The 18,111-nt window shown below is 44.6% G+C and overlaps 1 protein-coding gene across 1 annotated transcript; it reads left to right on the top strand.

The window, feature by feature from the left end:
• The first annotated feature begins 14,583 nt into the window (after positions 1-14,583).
• LOC142195788 (keratin, type II cytoskeletal cochleal-like) lies at positions 14,584-17,903 on the top strand. The gene is made up of 9 exons (XM_075265821.1): positions 14,584-15,047; positions 15,187-15,395; positions 15,707-15,767; positions 15,860-15,955; positions 16,040-16,204; positions 16,392-16,517; positions 16,772-16,992; positions 17,276-17,304; positions 17,634-17,903. The coding sequence occupies exons 1-9, from the start codon at positions 14,619-14,621 to the stop codon at positions 17,801-17,803; spliced, it is 1,506 nt and encodes a 501-aa protein (XP_075121922.1). The 5' UTR covers positions 14,584-14,618; the 3' UTR covers positions 17,804-17,903.
• The last annotated feature ends 208 nt before the right edge of the window (positions 17,904-18,111 follow it).

The raw sequence follows: 18,111 nt of genomic DNA, 5'->3' as shown, positions 1-18,111 counted from the left end.
TGAATGTTGTGTTACTGCTGTGAGTCTTGGCTTTCTGATCTGTGTGTTCTGCTTGTAATAAACTAGTCATGCTGGTGTGAAAAAAATGGTCTTGTTTTTTTTTCCCAGAATAAAAGATGTAATTTATAAAAATATTTTTGGGGGGATAAGGTTCACCAATTTATAAAGAAGCACACAATTGTATTGCCATGTTGTACAGACTAATACAAAGCAAAACATAAGTCCACGTCATATCAATATGAGAGATATAGTAAGGCTGGATTCACACTAGCGTTGGAGATTGTGCCTCTGAGTCTGCCTAAAATGAGTGGAGAGAGGAGTCCTGCAAAGACTTTCCTCTCCCCTCTGGTTTTACCAGTGGAAACTGGGTGAAAATATGACAGATCCCATTACAGTCTATGAGGTCTGTGGGTTTCCGCATGTAACTGCTTTTTAAGCGGACAGGGCTTCCATCTTTTGGGTCCCTGAAGGATGTAAAACCGAATGCTAGTGTGAACCTAGCATAAGTAACATTGTGAATTTATTGTTCTAAAAGCAGATCTATTGTACCATCAGCCTTTGCTGATTAATGTAACGCGACAGACCTCTGTTCTATTGTACAGAAATATCTGTATACACAGCAGCCCAGCAATCACAATAAGGGAATACATCGGACTCATAAACGACTGTACATGTCCAGTGTTTTCTCTGATTTCTTGTACTATAAGACGGCACAATAATTTTCTTGCATTTTGGCAAATAGTAGACATAATCTTTTCTCATATATTGGGCAGCATTACTGTGACCACAGATTGGGTTTAATACTGGGTCTATAAATACATAATACACATGATAACATTTCTGTATGCTACTGTATATTGAATAAGTAGAACAGACAGCTCTATATACTGGCACAGTTCTGTTTGGGCACCAACATTTGTGAAATGGAGCAGCCCGGTTATTCTTCTTCTATGGACCTTTTGGAATAAGAGAAGGCTGGCATTACTGTAAAAGTTCGGAAAGTAACATAAGCTGTTCCATGATGTTTGTGTAAAGGCTTTGGGGTCTCCACCATGTAAGAGGCTGCCCGAATCTAATGAAACAAGTCTACTAAATACAGATATTTCTATGAAAAGACAAGAGATGGGAAATAATTCCTCTTAATATGACAATAAAGCAACTAGTAAACCTTGCTGGACATGAGAACAAGGGATTATGTAGATAATCTTGTTTCCCTTAGTCCTAACAGCGGCACAATGTGGGGTATTTCGTGCCCCTGTGTGCTGGTAGGACAGGCGGAATTTTAATTAGCCATGTATTAATTTCACATGGCTTGTTCCCTTTAAGAGGGCACAGATACCTCCCCCCTGTGCGTAAATAACAAGTAATAATACATACATTCCAAAATAAACAACAATAGGGGGGGAATCCTTGTGCCGCTGTTAGGACTAAGGGAAACAAGATTATCTACATAATCCCTTGTTCCCTGTCGTCCCTACCAGCGGCACAATGTGGGGAAATAGCAAGTAATCCCCATAAGGGTGGGAGATTAAACACAAGCAGAATGTAATACAGTACGCCCGAAGGCAGTAGCTTCTGAGCCATACCGATCAAGTCGGTAGTGCTTCACAAAGGTCAATTCTGAAGACCAGGATGCTGCTGCACAAATCTGGTCCAATGTGAGAGCCTTGACCTCTGCCCAAGAGGTCGATACTGCCCGCGTCGAATGGGCCCTTAGGACGGTCGGCGGAGGTAAGCTCTGACTCACAAACGCCAACTTGATTGCTTCCTTCACCCAGCGAGAGATGGTGGTCTTAGAAGCCTTGCGGCCTTTATGGCCCCCTACATAATTTATTAACAAGTTCTCAGATCTCCTGAAAGCGCGTGTGCGCTGAAGGTAAATCTGCAGGTTCCGGACTAAATCTAGGGTATGCCACTTCTCCTCCTCAGGGGAAGTGGGCACGGGAAAAAAGGTTGGCAAGCAAATGAGCTGACTCACATTCGCCCTAGAAGAAACTTTCGGCCTGAATCCTGGCAGAAATCTCAACTGAACACGGTCTTCAAAGAAGGCAATGTAAGGAGCTTCTGATGAGAGTGCTTGAAGCTCCCCTACTCTTTTTGCCGAGGTGATAGCGAGGAGAAAAGATACCTTATAGGTCAGCCACTTTAGATCCACCTCCTCCAGAGGTTCGAATGGAGCAACACAAAGTGCCGTTAGGACCTTGCTGAGGTCCCATTGGTGGACAGGAGCAGAAACTGCTGGTCTCAGCCTAGTTGCCCCTTTGATAAAGGTGCTCACTAAAGGATCCTGAGACAACCGCCTCCCCAGATAGGCGGACAAAGCGGCTACATGTACCTTCAGGGTAGAAGCTGCAAGCCCTCTGTCTAGGCCGTCCTGAAGGAAATCCAGGATCGCCCTCACAGGGGGATCGGAGGAGTCCACTTCGTGTTCCGTGCACCAGGCCTGGAAAATATTACCGATCCTACGGTAATTCTTATTGGTCGAGGTGGCTCTGGCGCTGGCTAAAGTCCTTAGGACGCCTTGAGACAGTCCTCTATTCCTTAATAGGGACTGGTCAACCTCCAGGCTGTCAGATTGAATCTCCTCAGATCGTGGTGTCTCAGCTCTCCTTGTGTCACCAGATCTGGGAGGGGGGGAAGCCTCCAATACCTGCCTTGACTCATCCACATGAGCTGGGCAAACCAAGTCCTTTTCGGCCAGAACGGGATTATGGCAATTCCCGAGACTTGGTCCTGTCTGATTTTCATCAATACCTTGGGTATGATGGAAACTGGAGGGAAAATGTATATCAGCCTGAACCTCCATGGGATGGACAGGGCATCCACTGCCAAGGCATTGTCCTCCTGGTACAGAGAGCAGAAGGTTTCCACCTTGGCGTTGAGTCGGGTTGCCATGAGGTCGACATCCGGAAGGCCCCATGTTTGGACAATCTGATGGAATATGTCTTGATTGAGAGACCATTCTCCTGATACAGGGATACCCCGACTCAACTGATCCGCTACTATGTTCAGGGAGCCCTTGATGTGAACAGCGGATAGGTGGGTCAGATTCTTCTCTGCCCACGTGAAGATCAAGTTCGCCTCTCTCAGTAGGGCTGGAACCCTGGTGCCGCCCTGTTTGTTCAAGTATATTACCGTCGTCATATTGTCTGACCGGACCTTGACTGCCTTCCCTTCGAGAAAGGGGGCGAGTACTTCAGCGCCAGATACACTGCTTTTAGCTCCTTCAGGTTGGAGGTTCCTACCTCTGGATTCCTCCACAGACCCTGGACAGTCCTGCCGTCCAGGTGGGCTCCCCATCCCGAATGGGACGCATCTGTTGTCAACAGGGTCCAACGAGGTTGAACCGAGGACCTTCCGTCTTTCAGGTGTCTCCACCATCTGAGGGAAAGACGGGTACCGGGAGAAAGGCAGATCTTCCTGTGCAGTCCCCGTGGAGATCCGTTCCAGGCTCTCAACACTTCCATCTGAAGGGGACGCAAGTGCCATAAAGCCCAAGGGACCGCCTTGGCTGAAGAAGACATCAGGCCTAGGACCCGCATGGCGGTGCGAATGGTGATCCATCGGGACCTGAGGAGGCCCCGAACCGAAGCTTCTATTTTTGCTCGCCTTGGACGAGATAGGAAAATCTGCATGCTCTGGGAATCCAGAACAAACCCTAGGAATTCCTTCCGGGTGGATGGCACTATTTCTGACTTCTCCCAATTGATCAGCCAACCTAACTCCTGGAGGAAGGCGATGGCTATCTGGAGGTGGTGATGGAGAATTGAAGTAGACTGAGCTTTTATAAGCCAGTCGTCGAGGTAGGGAACCACGAAGAGGCCTTGAAGTCTGAGAGCGGCGGCAACTGGTGCGACCATCTTGGTGAATACATACGGAGCTGACGATATGCCGAATGGCAGAGCAGTGAACTGTAGGTGCTCTCTGTGACCAGCCATAAGAACGGCTATACGTAGATATTTCCTGTGTGGCGGGAAGATGGGGATATGTAAGTAGGCATCCTTCAGGTCCAGGGTGACCATGACCTCGTTGCGCAATAGGAAACTGGTTACTGAGTCTATGAACTCCATCCTGAAAGGTTTTTTCTTTATGAAGAGGTTGAGGAACCGAAGATCTATAATCATCCGCCACCCTCCTGTGGACTTTGGAACCAAGAACACGGGTGAATAAACTCCTTGACCCACTTCGGGAGGAGGGACCCTTTCCAGGGCCCCCTTTAAGAGATATTCTGCGACGGAAGCCTCCAGGCAGTCTTGTTGTAGGGCTGGTAAGACCCGCGTAGTGATGAAACGATCCACCGGAGGATGGGAGAACTCTATTGCGTATCCTCGCTGAACAACTTGAAAGACCCATGGGTCCAGAATGCGAAGATGCCATGCCACAAGGAAATTCGAAAGGCGCCCTCCTACGGGAGAGCTGGTCACAGAGAGCGGCGTCTCCTCAAAACCCCTTCTTCTTAGGGTCCTCCTTGGGGATCCCGCGACCCGCCCCTTTCGGACGGTATCTGGGGCGTCTCTGGCTTCCTTGTTGAGGCCTGTATTGAGACGTGGAGCCTCGACCCCTAGAAGGGGGAGGCCTTCCTCCTCTGGTTGCTTGTGGTAGTGATCTCCCTCTACCATCAGCCAATCCCTCCATCAGATCGTCCAGCCCTTGGCCGAAAACCTTCCCAGGTTGAAAGGGGAGGGAACACAAAGAAACTTGGAGGCGACATCAGCCCGCCAAGGTTTGAGCCACAAGGGCCTCCTGGCGGCGGTATTGAGGGCCATGGCCTTGGAAGCCAGCTTCACCTGCTGTCTTGCCGATTCTCTCAGGAAATCCGTAGCGAGACGGATCTCCCCCATGGATGCCAGGATGTCGTCCCTGTTAACCCCGGAGTCGATATCCCGTTCCAGGCGGTCCAGCCGGGCTTGAAGCTTATCAGCTACTTCCGTTGAGGCGATGCCCACCGTCACCTGGGCTGAAGCAGACGAATACGCCTTCTTGAGCGTTGAATCCACTCTTCTATCAAGCAAATCCTGAAGATTTGACCCGTCATCGATGGGCACGACAGTGCGACGGGAAAGCTTAGAGATGGCTAAATCCACCTTGGGTGGTGGACCCCAGCGATCCAGCTGGGAGGGATCAATCGGATACACTGCTTTGAAAGCTCTGGTGGTGACGTAAGCCTTCTCCGGCTGCTTCCATTCTTGTTCCATTAGGCTGGCCATGGAGGCGTCCACTTGGAAAACCCTCCGCTTCCCAGAGGTGGACGCAGAGGCTTCCCCCTCGCCAACCTGGTCCCACGACCGGATGGCCTTCAGCAGTTTATTAGTCTTTTCCCGATGGAAAATTGGTCTGCTGGTACAGGAGGACTGATCGTCCGATGATATGGACACCTCCTCCACCTGGAGGCGCTCCAGGGAGGGCAGTGAAGCAGAACGCCTTTCCACGCGCTGCTTCTTGGTGAGCTGAGCCAGTGAAGTACGGATATCCTTTAAAGAATCATCCTGCAAAAAACACAAGGATACTTAGAAGCCGGAGGGGACCCTTCCCCTCTTTGCGGCAACCGTACTCACCATGTACTCCTTGACCCATGCTACCATATCACTGGTAACGGGTTCCTCCCGCAGAGGTCCCCTGCATTGCTGGCAGCGTGACCAGTCATAGCCTAAAGGCAAAACAATGACATTCAGGATACTCCCACCATTGGGAGAATTAGCAGACGAAAAAAACGCACCTACCATCAGGTAGTGGAACGTCACAATCAATGCAAGCCAGGTGTCTCCTTTTAGAAGACTTCTTCCGTCTTACTTGATCCCCGGGAGGGGTAGAAGAGGAAGACATGACAAATAGAAGCTAGCTTTCAGCGATACCTAAGCATGGAATATGAAACATCAGAGGAGTACATTCAAGGAACCATATGAGGAGACTCACCCAGCTTCTGCAGACCACTTACCAACCTTCAGCAGAGTTTGCAGTAGAATAAATGCAGTTTGAAGCGGTAACCACAAGCCACAGCGCAGAAACCAGCTAGGGATTAGACTAGCAGGCAATGAGGGATGCAACCTGCCCCCTTTTTACAGCCCCATATCCGGAAGGGGCGTGGCCTTAGTCAAAAGCTCCGTTCCTTTGCCCTTCATAACACTCCTAGCCCTTCAAGTCACGCTCCCCCCTTGAGCCAACTACATTGGCACGTACCTTAATCTCCTGAGGACCTCCAGTGTCCAACGCTGCTGTTCGCGTGGTCCCGGAGCGGCGAATGCCGAAAAACCGGAAGTTGCCGGTGTTACACTTCTAAACGACCGGCCGGAACCCTCCTACGCAGAGGAAAGGTTCCGCGAAAACCGGAAGTTCCCCTCATGGAGCCGCGCGAACACGCCGGCTGGCTGCGCGCGGCTCCGAAGCCCAGCAGGACTGGATACCGGGGAACAGGAGGTAGGATTGCGTGAGGGAGGTGGGCAAAATAGGTAACTTTAATCTTACCTATTCTCTTTGCAGGACCGACAGAAGTCCAAAGGGGCAGAGTGCATGATTGAAGACACCTGAACAGGTCTGAGCAGGTAAGTACCTGAAACTTCTTCTTACTCTTTCTCTTTAGGAGGACACAGAGTCCTCCCCACCTGTCCGATCCTTTACACAGGACAGAAAAAAACGCACAGGGGGGAGGTATCTGTGCCCTCTTAAAGGGAACAAGCCATGTGAAATTAATACATGGCTAATTAAAATTCCGCCTGTCCTACCAGCACACAGGGGCACGAAATACCCCACATTGTGCCGCTGGTAGGGACGACAGGGAACAGGCCATATCATAAATAAGAGATGCTTATATAGACCATAGGGTGAGCGGAAACTGAGCTCAGAGCAAAACTCAGGTCTAGGAGAAATGACAGAGGAACCGCACAACATAGTGCTATAATAATTGTATATATACTTAACTATAAGTATGTTAGGAGAGGTGACAGACCTTCTTTAAAAATGTATTTACTAAAAAAATGCAATCCACAAATTCACATGTTTAGTCTTAGCTGGGTTCACACCAGCGTTCGGCACTCCGTTTTAGGTTTCCTTCTTCTGCCGGCAGAAGACGGAAACCTGTCATGCCAAGTCCGGCCGTGAGCGCCGGTGAACGTTTTGAGCTCTCCGCGGCTAAACCGTTTTTTTTAAACCGGACACAGAGTACTGCATGTCCGACTCAAATGAATGGGCTTGAAAGATGCCTGCAGGTTTCCGTCTTCTGCCCTGTTTTGTGCAGGAAATGGACACCTGCAGAACGAAGTCCCGGGCGCCGATGTGAACGAGCCCTTAGTCTTTCACCCTGGTCAGGCTAGTGCAGTGTTCTGCACATTGCGGAGTTAAGTGACGAATTTGAGATGTTAGGTTGACTGTGACTGGCCAGAGATAAAATCCGTTACCTGAACAGCACCCCCCATTTATTTTATGTTGAAATAAGGACAGACACCAATTCACCTTTTAGTGGGCGGTAGTTCGGCCACAGCTTTATTAACTCTTATGTCACTCTTAACTGCAACCAAATTTGCCTAACAACTTTGCATAGCAAAAATAACTGAACTGGAGGAGTAAGCCCCACCTCGGACATCCAGAGGGCCCATCCGGCTTCTGGTCCACCCCTCATCTTTTCTGAACCACCGACCGCCAGCTGTGACTTGCCATAATCAGGTGCGGATTCACGGAAAAAGAAATTGACAGTGAAGTACCAATAACATAACCACACATAACTAAAGACACTGCCGAAAGCATAAACCAAAAACCACAGCAGAGCCATCTCAAAACACTACACCGATATATAGAGCCAAATGTTTTTTTGTTTTTTTTTTATATATATATATATATATATATATATATATATTTATTTATTTTTTTAAATAAAGGACCAACAAAACAAAAGGGGAGGGAGGGTGAGCAACTGTCTTAGCCGAAGAAGAAAATAGCTGCCCGGCCCGGGCTTATCAAGCACTGGACTGTGCCAATCACTGGCCCACCCCTCCTATCAAAGGGGGAGCCAGTGGCTCAGAGTAGACACATCACCCCTTTTAAACAGCTTTATTTATATTAACAACACCACTGATTGAACATGGACAGGCCCAGAAGCGGACATAACCCGTGACCCTAGTATTTTTACCTAGAGGAGATAACGATTGGCTAAAATAGCACAAGGAGGTAGGAGGAACAAGAGGGAAAGGTCAGAATTTGGCACAAGCAGCATGAATCGATGAACCCTTCCTGTCACGTGTCAACAATTCAAGCTGGTAGAGGAGGAGTAATAAGAAGACAAGTAAAGCTAAGGCCCCATGTTCCAGCTAAAAAACACTGCATAATACAGTACAGGCAAAGTGAATGAGATTCTGGCTAATGCCATCCACACATTGCAGAAAAAAAATGCTGCGAAACATCTGCCTTTATGAAAAACGCAGCATGTCCATTTTGCAAGTGTCTATTTTGTGCGTATCCAATTTTTTTCCGATTTATCTTCATTTTGAGCATGTGCAGAAAAGAATGAAGAGGAAAAAATGGATTGCAAAATGGACACAAATGGATTACCAGCCATTGATAATTGGTTTATGTCCGCCTCTATAGACTTCAGTGTTAAATAAAAAAGACAAATATGTCGCTGTCCGACCTGTATCCTTATTTTTTGGAGTGTCTCAATCCGAAAAAAGCACATACAGTTAGGGCCAGAAATATTTGGACAGTGACACCATTTTTGCGAGTTGGGCTCTGCATGCCACCACATTGATTTTGAAATGAAACCTCTACAACAGAATTCAAGTGCAGATTGTAACGTTTAATTTGAAGGGTTGAACAAAAATATCTGATAGAAAATGTAGGAATTGTATACATTTCTTTACAAACACTCCACATTTTAGGAGCTCAAAAGTAATTGGACAAATAAACATAACCCAAACAAAATATTTTTATTTTCAATATTTTGTTGCGAATCCTTTGGAGGCAATCACTGCCTTAAGTCTGGAACCCATGGACATCACCAAACGCTGGGTTTCCTCCTTCTTTATGCTTTTGCCAGGCCTTTACAGCCGCAGCCTTCAGGTCTTGCTTGTTTGTGGGTCTTTCAGCCTTTTGTCTGGATTTGAGCAAGTGAAATGCATGCTCAATTGGGTTAAGATCTGGTGATTGACTTGGCCATTGCAGAATGTTCCACTTTTTTGCACTCATGAACTCCTGGGTAGCTTTGGCTGTATGCTTGGGGTCATTGTCCATCTGTACTATGAAGCGCCGTCCGATCAACTTGGCAGCATTTGGCTGAATCTGGGCTGAAAGTATATCCCGGTACACTTCAGAATTCATCCGGCTACTCTTGTCTGCTGTTATGTCATCAATAAACACAAGTGACCCAGTGCCATTGAAAGCCATGCATGCCCATACCATCACGTTGCCTCCACCATGTTTTACAGAGGATGTGGTGTGCCTTGGATCATGTGCCGTTCCCTTTCTTCTCCAAACTTTTTTCTTCCCATCATTCTGGTACAGGTTGATCTTTGTCTCATCTGTCCATAGAATACTTTTCCAGAACTGAGCTGGCTTCTTGAGGTGTTTTTCAGCAAATTTAACTCTGGCCTGTCTATTTTGGAATTGATGAATGGTTTGCATCTAGATGTGAACCCTTTGTATTTACTTTCATGGAGTCTTCTCTTTACTGTTGACTTAGAGACAGATACACCTACTTCACTGAGAGTGTTCTGGACTTCAGTTGATGTTGTGAACGGGTTCTTCTTGACCAAAGAAAGTATGCGGCGATCATCCACCACTGTTGTCATCCGTGGACGCCCAGGCCTTTTTGAGTTCCCAAGCTCACCAGTCAATTCCTTTTTTCTTAGAATGTAGCCGACTGTTGTTTTTGCTACTCCAAGCATGTCTGCTATCTCTCTGATGGATTTTTTCTTTTTTTTGAGCCTCAGGATGTTCTGCTTCACCTCAATTGAGAGTTCCTTTGACCACATGTTGTATGGTCATAGCAACAGCTTCCAAATGCAAAACCACACACCTGGAATCAACCCCAGACCTTTTAACTACTTCATTGATTACAGGTTTACGAGGGAGACGCCTTCAGAGTTAATTGCAGCCCTTAGAGTCCATTGTCCAATTACTTTTGGTCCCTTGAAAAAGAGGAGGCTATGCATTACAGAGCTATGATTCCTAAACCCTTTCTCCAATTTGGATGTGGAAACTCTCATATTGCAGCTGGGAGTGTGCACTTTCAGCCCATATTATATATATAATTGTATTTCTGAACATGTTTTAGTAAACAGCTAAAATAACAAAACTTGTGTCACTGTCCAAATATTTCTGGCCCTAACTGTATATGGCGGAAGTGTTCCATCTGAGGATGGTTTTAAATACCCAATGAAATCGATGGCTTTTTCAAATCCAAACTGTTATCGGTTTTTATGTTCTTTCGACGGATCACAGAAACTGATTAGGTGCGGAGACACCAACGCAGATATAAACCCAACCTTATACTATACTTACCATACCTATCCCTTGCTGCTGCTCGCATGTTTTCAATGCTCCAATAATCATTTTTTATTCTCTTTTTTTTCTTTTTGGCTTATTAAACGCAAAGAACAACGTCTTCGAGATGACCACATCACAACAGATGGAGCAGTAATGACATTTAGGAAATAAAATTTCATAGCTTACTGCATCCATTGGATTTGTAGAATTCAGTCAAAGTCCCAGCTTATGTGTCATCAGAGGAGAAAGAGTCAGAAGGGGGTGAAGATATTTTATATCGACATGTGACGCAATCACATGTGACATGTAACCAATCACAGCCAGCCAGATAGCTAGGTATGGGATGGGAATTACTCTCCACAGCAACAGAGGCAAGAGGACACATTGCTCAGTTAAGGTTTCATATCCTCAGACAAATGTGGTTTTATATACCGCTAGAAAGCTGACAGTCTACTGAATTCAGCGCACTGTTGGCTTTCCCTTTCTGTGCCCAGATACTGGAGATTCCGGTGCCATTATAACAGCACTGACCTCTGCCCACTATCAGAAGGGTGTTCCTGACAGTCCACCTGAGCTGTGAGGAACCTCTCCCTTGACACTACTCATACATAGCCCTATACTGTCAGAGGGGGCATTCCTTACCGCCCAGCCATGATGCTAAACTGTGAAGAACGCCCCCCAGTACTGGTCTATGGATGAGTACAGTCGGGGGGGGGGGGCATTCTTCACAGCTTAGCGTCATCACTGAGGAGTAAGGAGCGCCCCCTCTGACAGTACAGAGCTATGGATGAGTAGTGTCAAGGGGGAGGTTCCTCACAGCTCAGGTAGACTGTCAGGAATGCCTTTCTGACAATGGGCAGAGATTGGTAACAGCACCAATATCTCCAGCCCTGGGGAATAGAATGGGAAAACGCATCAATTCAGCACATTGTAGGCTTTCTAGTGTTATATAAAACCACATGTGCCTTAGGACATGAAAGGTCCCCTTTAAGCACCTCTGCCCCTTTGTTTTAGCTATTATGGGGGTCAGAGCACCCAGACACCATTGATCAAATCCTGACATGTGAAAAGTTTTTAAAAATGTACAGGTACCCTTTAAAAACTCTACATTTATGCAAATTATTTTCCATTTCCATTACATTTTCCATTTCCTTGACAAACTAACTGCACCTGAACCTTATAAGGGTATATTCACACGGCAGAAAGTGAATGTACCTATTAGCATGGAGCCTCAAGCTGCAGACTCCATGACTGAATTAGCTGTGGAATCTGTGGAAATATTGAGCTGGACTCTTATTCTTTCCACACCCTGCTGTGATATTTGCCTACCATTGAAAACAATGGGAGCTAGATTCTAGGTGGAATTGATAAGGCCAAAGCTGTGTTTATGACTAATTGACCAATAATCCTGAGTAACTGTCATCGTAATTAATTAGGCTGAGTGCCAGCAGTAAGGAAATGCCACCAGACACACAATGTTGGTATTAGTTCCTCTCTCAACCAAGAAGGAAATACTGATGCACGTTTATTAAAACGACTTGGGGTTAAATAGTAGCAGAGAAAGGAAGAGAGATAACAACAATGTAAGTTTTCATATTCATTCCTGATTGGTATAGTACATTTTAATCAAACAGAAAAAGTTTAAGCAGTTCCTTATATAGCCAGCTACTCCTGATCCTGCGTGGTAACCTTGGGGAGCTGTCTTCTGGCAGCAAGCCAAGCATTTGTTTTGCTTGCACCCATCCTGGATGCAGGCGCCATCTTATAATATGACATTATACCAGTTTCCAGCATAAGCAACTATATCTAGCATTCAGCTTTAAAAGATAACAATGTTTTTCATACATTACATGATTATAACCTTCACAGAATCTGTCATGGATTCGGGGGTGAAAACTGCCCCAAAATTTGCTGCAAGTTCCGCCATGGGAACTAACTCTTAGGGTGCATTCACACGATGTCTTTTGGCACGAAATGTGGCACGTAGACGCAGCGGGAGCTTTTGTGGCCCGTAAATGCTCCCTGTCAGGATACGGAGTCGCCGCGGTCTCCTTGCTGCGCGGCGTCTCCCTGGGAGACGTGTTAGGAGTTCTATTGGGTGTGCTTAGGTCATTAAGGGTTAATCTTTTCCTTGACTTCAGTCTCCATGTCATTAGCCATCAGGTGTGTTTTTCTGCTGCTATTTAATCCCCACCCAGGCATGGATCCTTGCCAGCCATTCACTTTGTGTTTCCTGGTCCCCCTGCTCAGTCTGATTCCCTGTCTGTTTGTATTCCATATGTTTCTTGGTTTTTAGACCCGGCTTGTATTTTTGACTATCCCTTGTCTTTTGATTTGGTACCTTTTATTATATCTCCTGGCTTGACCTCTTGCTCGTCTGACCTCGCCTTCTCTTCTGTGTGTTGCTGGGACTTGTGGTCCTCCTTGGTTCCATGCTGTTTAGTCTTTTGTTTTGCATTGCATTTACACTGTGCTTTCTGTTTAGGTGTGACCCCGTGACTCCAGTCCCTAGGACTTTCAGGGCCTCCTCTCCCCTTATCCTAGCCGCCGGATAGAAGGTTAGGAGCCGTGGTAGGCGCACTTCAATTAGGAAGTGCATTGGTCTGCCTCATCTCAGATATTACAGCATAGTTATAGCTGCAGGGCCTGCGACCCCTTTTGTCATTAGTTGCACAGTGTTGCTTTCCCAGCTGTGTCACTTTGCACTGCCTGACCCTGACTCCAATCCTTACACTCCCATTGATTTCAATGGGAGCCGGGACCGTATACAGTATGCGGCACTATTTTGCGGCGGTGATTTTGAGGCGGCCGCAAAATAGCTCCGCGTATCCCTATCTGGAGTTTTCTGGATGCTGGATCATACTGTGACTCCATACGATACATACACATGACTGTAGTGGTTTTTACTTTCCGCGAATACTGCCTACAAGCAGTACATGGTGGCATGTGGGGTCTTTTATGGTTCCAAACTACGGTATTATAAACTCCCGTACAATGCTTCATCATATGCCATTCTTGTCATATGAAATCGGATGCGAAAAAAAAGTGTGAAATCAGAGGGATGTGGTGGTACTGTGAAGGATCAAGCACCCTACATGGCTGCAGGATGTGCAAAATGGAACTTAACAGCTAAGTACACGTATGGGGGCTTCCTTTCCATTCTGTTCAGATGATTATAGAGCAGGTCCTATCCTGCTCCATGTCATTGGAACAGAATGGATTGGAAGTCCCCATAGTTGTGAATGCATCACAGAATGAAGACACTCGGATTCACTCTAAGTGTCACCTGAGTGCATTCTGCTGCAAATTTGGCCCACATTGAAACCACACTTAGTCGTATGCATGGAGCCTTAGACATCTCACAGGTGGCTGTGTATAGTCCAGTAAAACGTATCTATGTGATGGATGCATGGCTGATGCTCTTCAGCCCAACTGCAGGTCTGCTACATATTTGAGTATGGACCCTAGCACACAGTCGGGTAGATTCACATAAGTCACATTTGGTTCAGTAAATTTAGCCGTCAATAGACAAGAACCATACACAGCCATTCCAACTGCCACTGGTTGATCAGATGTTTGTGGGATATCTTATCAATACTGTCACCAATGTCTAGCATGCCACAATCCCTTTATTGAAATATTGAATTATTGCTAAAAAAATTATAAAAATATATATTATACAGCAAAATAAGATGAAAAATAACATGAATGCTTCCATACAATTTGTCTGCATTTTACAATATAAATGTAGTCGGCTTAGAAGATTAGAACTATGTAATTGTCCTGGTTATTCAGACAAGCGTCACATCATTCCATGTACAGTAACATTTTCTATCTTGTCATGATCAATGACAATTACTTCTGCTTCCATTAACAAGACAGCATCATTGTTTTATGAAGAGATGTTACCAACTAATAAAATTATGGAAGCTTTGAAAGTAGAGGTAGGTGATTGTTTTATTTTCTATGAAAGAAGGAGGAACCAATGTCACCAAGCTAGAGTCATATGTAGTAATAACATGGTCTATATTACAGACTACACCCACTCTCGGTATATAAGGGACAGAACAACAGCCTGTTCAATAGCACAACTTGCCTACGCATTACTTATAGAGCTGTACACCGTATCCTCCACGAGAAGAACCACCATGTCTCACCAGTCCATCCTCACCTCCTCTGGACACAAGCACTTCAGCTCTTGTTCTGTAGCTATGCCTAAACACTCCAGCTCTCACAGCATCTTATCCCATTCTTCTAAGCACTTGGGTCATGGACACAAGAAACAACACTGCTTTAGCAGCGCAAGTGCCCATAATATTGGATCCAAAGGACATAAGATTTCAGTTGGAAGTTTTCATTCAGGGAAGAGCGGACATGGATCTGGGTTTGGCATTGGTAGCATTGGTCGTGGATTTGGAGGATCATGTGGCAATGCAGGAATCACCAATGTTACAGTCAACCAGGGTCTTCTGGCTCCTCTAAATTTAGAGATTGACCCAAACATCCAAAGAGTGAGGACTGAAGAAAAGAACCAGATCAAAGGTCTTAACAATAAGTTTGCTTCTTTCATTGACAAGGTGAGAAATAATCATCCATTATATATTGTCTATCTATCTATCTATCTATCTATCTATCTATCTATCTATCATCCACGCTATCTATATATTATTTATAATATATTCTAAGATACATTATAAGAGATCTATCTTTTGACAGGTAAGATTTTTGGAGCAACAAAACAAAATGTTGGAGACCAAGTGGGCTCTTCTCCAAGAGCAGAAGACAGCTCGGTGTCAGATTGAACCTCTGTTTGAGGCTTTTATCAGTAACCTGAGGAGACAGCTGGAGAACCTGGAATGTGAGAGGGCTCGTCTAGATGCAGAGAGAAATAGCATGGAAGGAACTGTAGAAGAACTGAAGAGAAGGTACTTCAATATTCATTATCATTGGATGCCCAATAGCCATACCTTTTCAATAGGTGTCACCAATTCAGTTTTAACTCCTTTAATATAAAATTTGGGAAAAGGGAAACTAAAGCTTAAATTGCCGACGCACCTTCACTAATTGATCACTGAACACCCATTTGGAAGGTAGCTATTCCTCCTAGCTCCTTCCTTTCAAAAAGCAAGCCCATCCGAGCTCATGCCAATTGTAACTTAACATAAAGCTTTATAAGTAAAATACAGGTGACTACTTTATATCTGTGCAGTAAATATAAGGATTTGTCTTACTAAAGGTATGAGGATGAAGTGAACCGACGTACAGCAGCTGAGAATGAGTTTGTATCTCTGAAGAGGGTAAGTGGTGGTCTTAGGACACATGGTGCTGGTGAACCGATACTGTGTATCTTGATGTTGATGACACCTATTTTTCCTCAATTGCTTTGTAGGATGTTGATGCCGCTTTCATGAACAAAGCTGAACTGCAAGCTAAGGCCGACTCTCTGACCGATGAGATCAACTTCTTGAGAACCCTCTATGATGCGGTAAAATTTCTGATACTTTGAATTTCACAAAAATGAAAGAAGTGATTTTAGTGAATTGCAATGTTACTGTCTATTATTCTGCAGGAGATCAGTCAGCTCCAGGCTCAGATCTCAGACACCTCTGTCGTGGTCAGCATGGACAACAGCCGAGACCTGGACATGGACAGTATCATTGCTGAAGTCAGAGCTCAGTATGAGGAGATTGCTAACAAAAGCAGAGCTGAGGCCGAGGCCATGTACCAGTCACGGGTAAAATGATCTATCTATCTATCTATCTATCTATCTATCTATCTATCTATCTATCTATCATCTATCTATCTATCTATCTATCTATCTATCATCTATCTATCTATCTATCTATCTATCTATCCAAATACATTAGCAATGGTGAAGATGTTGGTAACTTATTTTTTTTGTGATATTTCTGTGTCTGCAGTTTGAGGACTTGCGTATGGCAGCTGGAAGAAACGGCAATGACCTGCAGAACAGCAAGAATGAGATTGCTGAACTAAACCGAACAATCCAGAGACTGAAAGGAGAGATTGAATGTGCTAAGTCCCAAGTATGGTTAATTTAACATTTGTTACATCTTTAATTAAAATTCTGAAGCAATAAAGAAGTATTCTGGTACCAACAAGTACTAAAGGATGAGAGTAATAAAACTAGGGGATAACTTGTTGCTACTAGAATACTCCTTTAAGTGAAAATTAACAAAATTTATGAGGAAACACAAGTGAAAGGAGGGTAAAGTTAGGTATAAATACATCTACATCTATATTCTACTTACATTGAACAAACGTATTGTTCTTGTTATAGCGCGCTGCCCTGGAATCTGCCATAGCAGAGGCTGAAGAACGTGGAGAGGCTGCAGTCCGAGATGCCAAGAACAAACTGGCTGAACTGGAGGCGGCTCTACAGAAGGCCAAGCAGGACATGGCTCGCCAACTGAGAGAGTACCAAGAGCTGATGAATGTCAAACTGGCTCTGGATATTGAGATCGCCACCTATAAGAAGATGCTGGAAGGAGAAGAGCACAGGTCAGTCTTACTGAAATATGTACTTGATAGTTTGAAATATGGATATTTATTAAAACTTTAGCTACAGTGATAATATCCCAAAGTTATTATTGATAAGTATCAGGATTAGTTTAATATGGAATGGAGACTTTTTTGACTCTTCATATTATACATGATGATATCTATATATATGTACTAGATAATAACGTACATTTGTATACCTTTTTAATCTTTCATTGAAAAATTACAAAAAAAAGTCAGAATTTCACAGAATTTATTATATTCTTTATTATATATTTTTCAGACTTGCTTCAGATGGCCATGTTAATATTTGTAAGTAAATATTATAAGATTGCTTACTGCTTTATATATCTTTGTACTAGTGTTTCTTTGGTAACTCAAGCATTTCCAATATTTGTGATATTAAATTTTCTGGCTGCTATGACTGGAGACAGATGCTGCTTGTTATACGTTTACCTATACATGTAAGACATGGATGGGGTGTGTCCGATAGAGCCATGTTTTCTAGTATAGAATGTATATAGCTAATGATGGCTGAGAGGGGCTGATAAAGCTGATAAAGTATACATGTTACCATTTCATTCTTGATCTTCTTCACGATATTCAAGCTTTTTGACCACCTATTCTTGCATATTTTTCAGCTGTTCTGCACTCCAGCCATGGTGGAAAGCACCACTCAGGAGGAAAGTCCCATGGTGGAAGCGGCCATCATCATCATCAACATAAGGGAGGATTTAGCTCTAGCAGCCACATCTCCATTAGCAAGCATCACTCTAGCCATGGACACGGCCATGGACATCATCACTGCTAAAGTGGACATATGTACAACGACTGATATGTCTGTGTAGTTAGGCTGCTGTAATATATGTGCAGCAAGCTACCTTGTCTATGTTTGCATTAACCTGCTAATTTAGCATATGCATATGCTCTGTGTTATTTACTGTATGTTGCTTTAATAAACTGCATTGCAAGTTCTATCACCAAGTGAAAATCTAGTGTTTATTCTCATCTTTATACTTCAGATAGCAGAATCATAAACCTTAATGTCCCTATTTAGCCATTGGAGGAAAAAAGACAATCAGGTCTTGTCTTCCAACTTTTCCTACTCTTTTCTACAGG

The sequence above is a fragment of the Leptodactylus fuscus genome, chromosome 2, assembly GCF_031893055.1.
Source record: "Leptodactylus fuscus isolate aLepFus1 chromosome 2, aLepFus1.hap2, whole genome shotgun sequence".
Lineage (NCBI taxonomy): Eukaryota > Metazoa > Chordata > Amphibia > Anura > Leptodactylidae > Leptodactylus > Leptodactylus fuscus.
Note: the sequence above shows the minus strand (reverse complement) of the source record. Positions and strands in the feature narration are given on the sequence as shown.